Source organism: Drosophila obscura, unplaced genomic scaffold (genome assembly GCF_018151105.1).
Source record: "Drosophila obscura isolate BZ-5 IFL unplaced genomic scaffold, ASM1815110v1 contig_194, whole genome shotgun sequence".
Taxonomy (NCBI): domain Eukaryota; kingdom Metazoa; phylum Arthropoda; class Insecta; order Diptera; family Drosophilidae; genus Drosophila; species Drosophila obscura.
Window position 1 is genome coordinate 1,223,330 of NW_024542783.1, and position 11,052 is coordinate 1,234,381.

Genomic DNA, 11,052 nt, shown 5'->3' on the forward strand with positions numbered 1-11,052 from the left:
TAGATATATCTTCAATGTTAAAAGGAGTGAGCACATATCCAGTTTTGCTGACAGCATCAATCAGATGAAGTTTGGAAAGACAACAGAATTCTAAAAATGTTGCATAAAATCGTTTATACAAGAGAACCGAGCTATTTATATGAAAAGCTGCGTTTTGGTGCGTCTGCAAGAACCAACAATATTATTAATATCCGTTACAAGCATGGCAATTCCGATCGGCAATTTTTTATACATGCCATTCGTCTGTGGAATCAGCTACCACAAAACCTAAAGAAAATTAGTAGTGCATCGCAATATAGGGAAAAATTAAACTTTTACATAAAAACAAACAATAGTAATAAAAAAAACTAAAAATATTTATAATATAAAAAAAAACAAACAAAAATAAAATAAAATAAAAATTAAACAAAAGAAATCAAAATTTAACATAAAAATATAAATAAATAGGCTAAGTAGGTTAATCATACCGACTCAAACCCAAACAAAGAATAATAGTTTTACTTTAACGGTTTTGTTTTGTGACTAGTGCATTAATTTATAAGAAACTTACTTGTCGCACTAGGAAATAAGTAAATAAATAAACATATAAAAAAATAAAAAGAATCCTTCGACAGAGTGCTTGGATCGTAAAAATTCAGGAGGTCTGCAGTCAGACAGTTCGATCATGTATCCCCTGCTTTAAATGCAAGCCTCGACTGCTGACGCAACTTATAGGAAATTTATCCGCAGACCGGCTCCGTGCTCTCCGCCCATTTTAATTTGCGGTGTTGCTTTTTGTGGACCGGTCTAGACGACATTGAAAATTTGAGAAAGGCCCCCATACAAGTCCTATAAAGCGGTTCGCTTAGAACTTGTATCAGACTTGACTACTGACTCTTTTTTTATTGGCTTTCCGAGGAGGACTATGGGAGGCAGATGTGAAATCTGCAAAGAGCCTACTCCTACGTGCGTTAGGCAGCGCGCTCTTGACCGACGAAGAGCTCGCCACAGTCCTCGTCGCGTTTGAGGCCGTCCTGAACTCCAGGCCGCTGGGATCCATCAGCTAGGACCCCAGCGACGGCGAGGCACTGACGGCCGGGCACCTGCTGACAGGCGGGTCGCTCATCGCCCCCCAGCACTGCGGACTCCGGACCAGGGGGGTCTCAGCTGCTTGCGGCGATTGCGACTTGCCTCGTCAGTCATGCAAACGTTCTGCCGGCGATGGTCGACGCAAGCCCGAAGTCAAGGAGGGAGACCTCGTGGCCGAGCACAACATAGCTCCAAAGGAGTGGCTCCTCGGGAAAATTATCGCCACGCACGCAGGGGAGGACGGCATGGTCAGGGTCGTCGACCTTAGGAGGAGCGATGGAGGCATTTTTCGGCGGGCCATCCACAAGTTGGCGCCGTTACCAATTTGTTGAAGCCGCGCAGGCCTTTAACGGAACCAGTGTTTCGTCATGTAATCGTCGTAGTCAATGTTTTATATTAAGATTATTTTGAATTGTTTGAGTGTTTGTTCTAGTGTAAGTAGAAGAGGGCCAGGCGGGAGCGCAATAAAAGCTCTCTCTTTCGCTCAAGGCGAATTCGCCCCGCTTTGCCACCGTAGGTTAGCTAGGCATAGAAAGAATTGTAATGAATTTAGAATATAATCGTTTAAATTGAATTCGATCGAGTGCACCGAGAACTTCTTTCGTCCCGCATTTTTAATAAAACTTTACGCCACCCAAGTATTTCGGTCTTTCGCATTTAGAAAAACTGTTCTAAATTTTCACATACGTTGCGATCTTTACCGAAAGCATGCACAAGCTAATTCAGGCATCAAGTGCTGATGTGGTACAAAATGTCAAACCACAATCGAATGATCGGAGCCAGCAATTCCCGGACGCTTACAGCAAATTGCCTTCACTATTTCGCCGACAAAAGGCCTTAGTATAATCTATAAAACGCATTCTGAGACAATTCTCAGAGGCGTTAGGACGTACATCAAGTGATTTAATAAAATCACTATGGACTCAAGCACAGGAAGTCCATTTTACAATTCACGAGGAATATGATAAGACGATAAAGGAGGATAAGACATGAAAGCCTACCTGACCTTGGAAAAAGAGGTACAAAGAGCATTGACAAAACCAGCAATAATGACGTGCAGCTTCCACGCATCAACATTCCCAAGTTTGATGGGGACATACTAAAATGGTCCCAGTTCTATGTCCAGTTCTCATGCATGATTCATGAAACAAACATGCCCACAGTACGAAAGATGTGGCAGTTGGGCTCGCAACCTTCCAAAAAGCATTTTTTGTCTATTTTTTCACTTTTAAGGTTTGGTTCCCCGTTTATCCATAGATTTTAATGAGCAATACCTTAAACGACGCCTAACGAATGCGTCTATCTAAAACTAGAAATGCATGCCACTTATTTTCTTTCGACTTTTCCCGAGTTTTTTAAGTCAAAATTTCGGAAAAAATACCGCAAAAAATGATGAAATTTGAATTTGAATGCTCTATATCTTTCAGGCGTTAAGCTGCAGATACAAAGTGTCTGGGTCCGATTTATAGCTGAATTTGACAGCTTTTCAGAACTGCAAAGATATAAGATAATTCAGTTATGTAAAAAATAGAAGCACTACCGCTAAAAAAACATGAAAAAAATAGCAGATTTTAAAAATTCTTAAAAAAAAATGACACCATAAAAAAACGAGAAGGAACGTGTGAGTCGCTTCTGGGGACGCGACTCTACTTATACCCGTACTCAGTCAGTATATACATTTTTGCGCTTATAGTTTTTTAGAATTTTAGAATTAAAAAAAAACTTTTACATTTTACATTTATTTGCTGCATCTGTTAGCTACACCTACAATGTATATTTTACATCTAACATGTAGATTATTGATGTACCATTCATATTCTACATCTCCTCCACTAGGGGTTGTTCGTGCACTGAACGCAGCAGAGTGTGCGAGCGAGAAAGAGATAGGTAGCGGGTCTCTGTCAGGAGGGGGCGGAAGAACTAACAGAAAATTTCTTCATTCTGGCTATAATTATGATCCGATATAATTCAGATTCAGAAATCTGGTAGATATGGGCATTCTATACGATACTGCGCTATTAAAAATGTGCCTGCCACAGATTTTCGTAACTTGTAGAGGCGGAAGGGGGCGGGGCGAAATTTTGAAATACACTTGTAGCAGTGTGATATCACATGAGCCTGGAAACCAAATTTGGTTGCCCTAGCTCTTATAGTCTCTGAGATCTAAGCGCTCAACAAGACGGAAGACAGACGGACAGACAGACAGACAGATAGACGGACAGACAGACATGGCTATATCGACTCGGCTATTGATGCTGATCAAGAATATATATACTTTATGGGGTCGGAAACGTTTCCTTCTCTGCGTTACACACATCCACTTTTACCACAAATCTAATATACGCCTTAACTCTTTTTTGAGTACGGGTATAAAAAGTCACCATTACGCTGAAAATTTCAACAACGCAATATCAGCAAAGCAAAGATGGGGTGAGCTTAAAAAACTTGGCATAGGAAACCTGAAAGCTTCCCCTAACATTACTGCTGATGCCAACGAACTGAACAGAAAATTTGTGCAATCGACCGTACCTGATGTCATGACAAACCCTTACATTGACGCCGTAACAAATACCGACTGTGATAATAGCTTTAGCTTTATGTGCGTAACTCCCTGTGATGTCCTGAGTTCCGTCCTTAAAATTAAGTCAAATGCTGTTGGCATGGATAATCAGCATCCCAAATTATTACAATGATTTTGCCTAGGATAATCAATCATGTAACTCATATATGCAACACTTAGCTTACAACATCAAATTTCCCAGATCAGTGGAAACTGGCCAAAGTAATTCCAGTACCAAAGGCAAATAATGACTACAGGCCAATATCTATCCTGCCCTACCTATCAAAGGTACTAGAAAATCTCATGGCGCAACAAATCAATAACTACCTAGTACAACATTCGTTATTGTGCAATAAGCAATCCGGCTTCCGTAAATTCCGAAGCTGTACTACTGCCATTTTAAATGTCACAGAAAACATTAGAGAGAAACTTGACGATTATAAGGTTACATTTCTGACACTCTTGGACTTCAGTAAAGCTTTTGACACGGTAGACCACAATATCCTATGTACTAAGTTAAAAAAATTCTTTAATTTTACTAACACTGCAGTAAAACTAACTAAAACCTAATAACTGACACTGAAATATCAACATTTTTACCTGTGAGATGCGGAGTACCCCAAGCTTCAATCATTGGTCCACTCCTATTCACCTTATATGTAAATGATCTCCCTGGTTCGTTATCCAAGTGTAAATTTCATATGTATGCCGATGATGTCCAAATGTATGTTAGTTGTCCGTTAAGCAGAATAAATGAGTGTGTATTGTTGTGTAATGTTGAACTGTCGAACGTTAGTAAATGGGCCAACTGTAATGGATTGTCGCTAAACCCTGTCAAATCTAAATGTATTATTATATACAAAAGGTTGCTCAGCACGGAAAATCTGCCAAAATTATCAATAAATAACACGCCAATTGAATATGTGGATCAGGCTGTTAATCTTGGTATCACCACAAACAAGACATTGTCCTGGAGTGACCAAGTAACCAAGGCAGCCGGTAAAACGTATGGTATAATAAGACTACTTTCCTTGACTCAGCAATTTTTGCCAAAACACCTCAGACTCTTGATAGCCAAAACATATCTAATACCCACGCTATGTTATGGTATTAAAATTTTTGGAAATTGTGATAGTGCATCTCAGCACCGACTAAAAGTAGCATACAATAATGTAGATAGATATATCTTCAATGTTAAAAGGGGTGAGCACATATCCAGTTTTGCTGACAGCATCAATCAGATGAAGTTTGGAAAGACAACAGAATTCTAAAAATGTTGCATAAAATCGTTTATACAAGAGAACCGAGCTATTTATATGAAAAGCTGCGTTTTGGTGCGTCTGCAATAACCAACAATATTATTAATATCCGTTACAAGCATGGCAATTCCGATCGGCAATTTTTTATACATGCCATTCGTCTGTGGAATCAGCTACCACAAAACCTAAAGAAAACGAGAAGGAACGTGTGAGTCGCTTCTGGGGACGCGACTCTACTTATACCCGTACTCAGTCAGTATATACATTTTTGAGCATGATTTTTTAGAATTTTAGAATTAAAAAAAAAATTTTACATTTTACATTTTTTTGCTAAATTTGTTATCTACATCTCATCTACAATGTCTATTCTACATCTAACATGTAGTTTGTACAAGTACCATTTAGATTCTACATCTCCTCCGCTAGGGGTTGCTCGCGCACTGGACAGACGGACAGACGGACGGACAGACGGACATGGCTATATAGACTCGGCTATTGATGCTGATCAAGAATATATATACTTTATGGGGTCGGAAACGTTTCCTTCTCTGCGTTGCACACATCCACTTTTACCACAAATCTAATATACCCCTTAACTCTTTTTTGAGTACGGGTATAATTAGTAGTGCATCGCAATATAGGGAAAAATTAAACTTTTACATAAAAACAAACAATAGTAATAAAAAAAACTAAAAATATCTATATATATAAAAGAAAGTCGTGTCTGTTACAACACTTATAACTCGAGAACGGCTGGACCGATTGCCATGGTTTTTGATTTGTTGGATTTGTTTCCGTCCCGAATAGCAGAATACATCTTAAAAACTCGATATGCGCAATGAATAGCTGCATTTCAATAGATTTTGATTTTTTTATTACAAATATCGAGTTTTCATTGATTTTCTTTCTCCATGTCAAACATTTGTTGTCCAATCCTGTCAAATAGTCAAATTCCCGAAAATAATACCTAAGATTTATTCTACAGTATTCTACATAAAATCATCGAAAAGGAACGGAATTTAGGGAATAAAAAATCAGTTTGGTGGTTTTATGCGAGTGCACATTTTAATAACAATGCCGCGTCCTAGAAGATCTAATCTTTCCCAGCGAAGCCGTAATGCAATTAGGCAACGGAATATCGTGAGTCAATTATATGATGGAGAACGAGAAATTGCACGAGAACAGCGACGTGTTAGTATGGAGCAAAGAAGGGCCTTAATTCGTGCTTCTCAAAGACAAGAGCAAAGAGAGGCAGCCCTTGAAACGGCTAGGTTAGAAAGGAGAAATCGTCGAGCTTATCGTACAGATGAACAGAGGAACAATCTTCTGACGCATTTAATAGAGAATTGAAACGTGAACGTGAATATGATCCACATGAACTAATCCAATCAGTTCAAACGAATGTACCTCTGTTGAATCCTAAGCAGAGGGAAGTCTATGATACACTGATTAATGCAATTGATGATGGAAATGGCGGCTTATTTTTTTTGGATGCCCCCGGTGGAACTGGGAAGACATTCCTCATGTCATTGATTTTGGCCACTGTACGTGCTAGATCCGAAATTGCGGTAGCAATTGCTTCTTCTGGAATAGCGGCCACATTGTTAGACGGATGCCGTACGGCTCACTCAGCGTTAAAATTGCCATTAAACCTTCAAACTACTGAACAACCGACATGTAACATTTCGAAACACTCCGCAATGGCCAAAGTTTTAGTAGCATCAAAAATCATCATATGGGACGAATGCACAATGGCGCACAAACGCGCATTGGAAGCACTAGACCGAACATTAAAAGATCTGCGAAATGACTCGAGATGTTTTGGAGGTGCAATGATTTTATTATCTGGCGATTTCCGACAAACACTACCAGTCATTCCAAGATCTACTGCTGCCGACGAAATAAACGCTTGCCTCAAAGCATCAAATCTGTGGCGATATGTAAAGAAACTTCAACTGTCTGTAAATATGAGAGTTGCATTGTTGAACGATCTATCTGCTGATGATTTCTCGAAGCAATTGCTGACTATCGGTAATGGCCGTGTTCCTGTTGACAAGTCGAGCGGTTTGATTTCATTTCCTCCAAATTTTTGCAATTTCGTATCATCAAAAGACGAGCTTATCAACAAAGTATTCCCGGATATCATTGCTAACCACAAAAATACTAAATGGTTAAGTGAGCGAGCAATTTTGGACGCTAAAAATAAAGATGTATATGACCTCAATATTATAATTCAAAATAAAATCGTAGGTACTCCTATATAAATATATTATTTTGTATCATTGTTTTACGTTCATCAAAGCCTAAATTAGTTCAGCTAAAAAGTAACACGACATTCATTGACTGTTAGGCGGTACGAAGTTTGCCGGGTCAGCTAGTTTATAATATAAAAAAAAAACAAACAAAAATAAAATAAAATAAAAATTAAACAAAAGAAATCAAAATTTAACATAAAAATATAAATAAATAGGCTAAGTAGGTTAATCATACCGACTCAAACCCAAACAAAGAATAATAGTTTTACTTTAACGGTTTTGTTTTGTGACTAGTGCATTAATTTATAAGAAACTTACTTGTCGCACTAGGAAATAAGTAAATAAATAAACATATAAAAAAATAAAAAGAATCCTTCGACAGAGTGCTTGGATCGTAAAAATTCAGGAGGTCTGCAGTCAGACAGTTCGATCATATATCCGCTGCTTTAAATGCAAGCCTCGACTGCTGACGCAACTTATAGGAAATTTATCCGCAGACCGGCTCCGTGCTCTCCGCCCATTTTAATTTGCGGCGTTGCTTTTTGTGGACCGGTCTAGACGACATTGAAAATTTGAGAAAGGCATGGTCAGGGTCGTCGACCTTAGGAGGAGCGATGGAGGCATTTTTCGGCGGGCCATCCACAAGTTGGCGCCGTTACCAATTTGTTGAAGCCGCGCAGGCCTTTAACGGAACCAGTGTTTCGTCATGTAATCGTCGTAGTCAATGTTTTATATTAAGATTATTTTGAATTGTTTGAGTGTTTGTTCTAGTGTAAGTAGAAGAGGGCCAGGCGGGAGCGCAATAAAAGCTCTCTCTTTCGCTCAAGGCGAATTCGCCCCGCTTTGCCACCGTAGGTTAGCTAGGCATAGAACGAATTGTAATGAATTTAGAATATAATCGTTTAAATTGAATTCGATCTAGTGCACCGAGAACTTCTTTCGTCCCGCATTTTTAATAAAACTTTACGCCACCCAAGTATTTCGGTCTTTCGCATTTAGAAAAACTGTTCTAAATTTTCACATACGTTGCGATCTTTACCGAAAGCATGCACAAGCTAATTCAGGCATCAAGTGCTGATGTGGTACAAAATGTCAAACCACAATCGAATGTTCGGAGCCAGCAATTCCCGGACGCTTACAGCAAATTGCCTTCACTATGTCGCCGACAAAAGGCCTTACTATAATCCATAAAACGCATTCTGAGACAATTCTCAGAGGCGTTAGGACGTACATCAAGTGATTTAATAAAATCACTATGGACTCAAGCACAGGAAGTCCATTTTACTATTCACGAGGAATATGATAAGACGAAAAAGGAGGATAAGACATGAAAGCCTACCTGACCTTGGAAAAAGAGGTACAAAGAGCATTGACAAAACCAGCAATAATGACGTGCAGCTTCCACGCATCAACATTCCCAAGTTTGATGGGGACATACTAAAATGGTCCCAGTTCTATGTCCAGTTCTCATGCATGATTCATGAAACAAACATGCCCACAGTACGAAAGATGTGGTATCTAAAAACAACCGTAACTGGAGAGGCAGAAAGATTGATCCGACACATCGGTCTAAAGGAAAAAAATTATGTGAGTGATACATACAACAATCGGTATTGAACCGCTTCCTAAGTCATTACACAGTTAATGACGATTCCAAGTCAGCAGAGTACATCTCTCTTTGCATAATTGTTGGTTTTCCGTCGTCGCTTCGTTGCTTTTAGCGGTGCATACCTATCGCATATATAAGTGCCAAAAAAGTGAACGCAAAGGCGTTTGAACTCGTTTTGAACTCGATTGAACTCGCGCGTTGCGTAATAATATTTAATTGTGATCGACTAGCACCCTCCGCGTCAACCGTTTTCTATAACCAAAACCATGGGCAAGAAAAAGAATAGCAGAAAGAGTGGATCGTTTGCTATGGAAAATGAAAGTGATTCTGTGACATTTGGCGCTGCTCCATCGGGCGGAAGTTTTAGTGCGAATGCAGCCAGCACCCAAGTCCCTGTTCCGGTATCTCGTATTTCCTTCATGAGACTGAAGGCTAGAGCTATTTTCGATCGGTTAGAGACCGTTGCGTCAAATGGATGAATACGACTTGCGAGGGCTGTTGGAATCATTGACGGAGCTTAAGTCAAATTTTGTTGTGGCACACACCAGTTTGGAGGATTTGGATTTCGAGTCAATGTCCAGTGAAATTCCTGCCAAATTCGACTCGTCGATATTGTCGTTGAGGACCATTCTTCGGCGCGAGCTTGGAAGTCGCTCGAGCAATAAGCATTGTTCCACATTCAACGCCAACTCTAGTGAATCGCAGTCAATCGTCATAATGTCTAATCGATCTCGGTTACCTCATCTGGAGCTGCCCAAATTCAGTGGAATTTATACGGAGTGGGCCAATTTCTTCTTAATGTTCACCGCGATTATTGACAAGGAGTCTGAGCTGAGCCCTATCGAAAAACTGCAGCATCTACGTTCCTGCTTGAGTGGCGCAGCCCTGAATACCATCAGCTCGTTGGAAATAAATGAAGCTAATTATATCATAGCATTAGACATTCTGAAGCGACGCTTTGATAATAAACGTTTTATTTTGCAGGCACACATCAGAGGGATATTTGGGTTGGAGAAGGCTGACGCATCGGTGGGCAGATTGAGGGAATTGACCGACAGAGTTACATCGCATATTCGTGCTATGGAGTCGCTTGCAAGCAAGGAAGAAGTGGCGGACTGCATTATCGTGCAGACTGTTCTTCAGAAGCTGGACAAAGCCTCTCAAAATAGATGGTAGGAGTCTTCGTCGAATCAAGAGCTGCCATCTTGGGAGAAACTGTCTGGATTCTTGGAAAAAAGATGTCGCACGCTTGAAAATGTGGATCAAGGACAAGGACAAGGACAAGATGGTCAGGTTGGCAAGTCCGGAAAAACCGTGAGTACGCATCAAAGAAAGACATTTGTAGCATCGAACGCTCCAGTTTCTTTTGAACTGTGCGAGAGTACTCATCACATGATTGCCAATTGTCAACGGTTTGCAATTCTATCGCCGAATGATCGTCGCCTGGAAGCCAAGAGGCTCTTGCTATGCCTAAATTGCCTACGAAAAGGCCATCAATTGAGAGATTGTAGATCAGGTCCCTGCCGCACTTGCCGATCGAAGCACCACACTCTTTTGCATTTCATTCGTCCAACAGAGGCTGCCCAATCTGTTCCTGCAATTGAAGCCTCACCAGCACAACCAAGTCGTAACGCCATGGTTGCAGTATCGCCCTCCTTGCCTCAAGCCTTTATGTCCCACAGTCCATCTGATGCTGTGCTTTTAGCCACTGCCGTCGTTCTCGTAAAAAACAGCGTTGGAACTTTCGTACCCTGTCGCGCATTTTTGGATTCCGGATCGCAATTGCATTTCATAACTAGTCGTCTAGCTAAGCAACTAAAACTTCGAACAACCAAATCGCTTACCGCTGTCTCTGGCATAGGAGATGCTAGCTTCCCAACAGAAGGTATCTCGGTGGATCTCGTTCTGAAATCGCGGATTTCAGAGTTCACCACTAGCATCACTGCCGTCGTTGCCCAGAAGATCACGGACCATCAACCTAGCATCACAGTTAGCACTGCTAGTTGGCCTATACCGTCGAATATCCAGCTTGCTGACCCTTCGTTCCATAAGCCACAGCGGATTGACCTCCTCATCGGAGCCGGACTTTTCTTCGAGTTGCTGTGTGTGGGGCAAATTCAGCTGGCGCCTGGACTACCGACTACCATCTAGGATGGATTCTTTTTGGTGGCGGGCACTCGGCCCTCAATAACTCGTCGTTCATCGCAACCCAATCTTCGGATGACATCAATCACAGCACTCGGCTCGATGAGTTGGTTCGTCAATTTTGGGAAGTGGAGCACATCTTTGAGCCAATCGTTA

The 11,052-nt window shown here is 40.7% G+C and overlaps 1 protein-coding gene across 1 annotated transcript; it reads left to right on the plus strand.

Moving 5' to 3' along the window:
* Positions 1-9,222: 9,222 nt before the first annotated feature.
* On the plus strand, positions 9,223-9,927 carry LOC121404369. Its single transcript, XM_041593704.1, has one exon. The coding sequence runs from the start codon at positions 9,223-9,225 to the stop codon at positions 9,925-9,927; it is 705 nt and encodes a 234-aa protein (XP_041449638.1).
* The last annotated feature ends 1,125 nt before the right edge of the window (positions 9,928-11,052 follow it).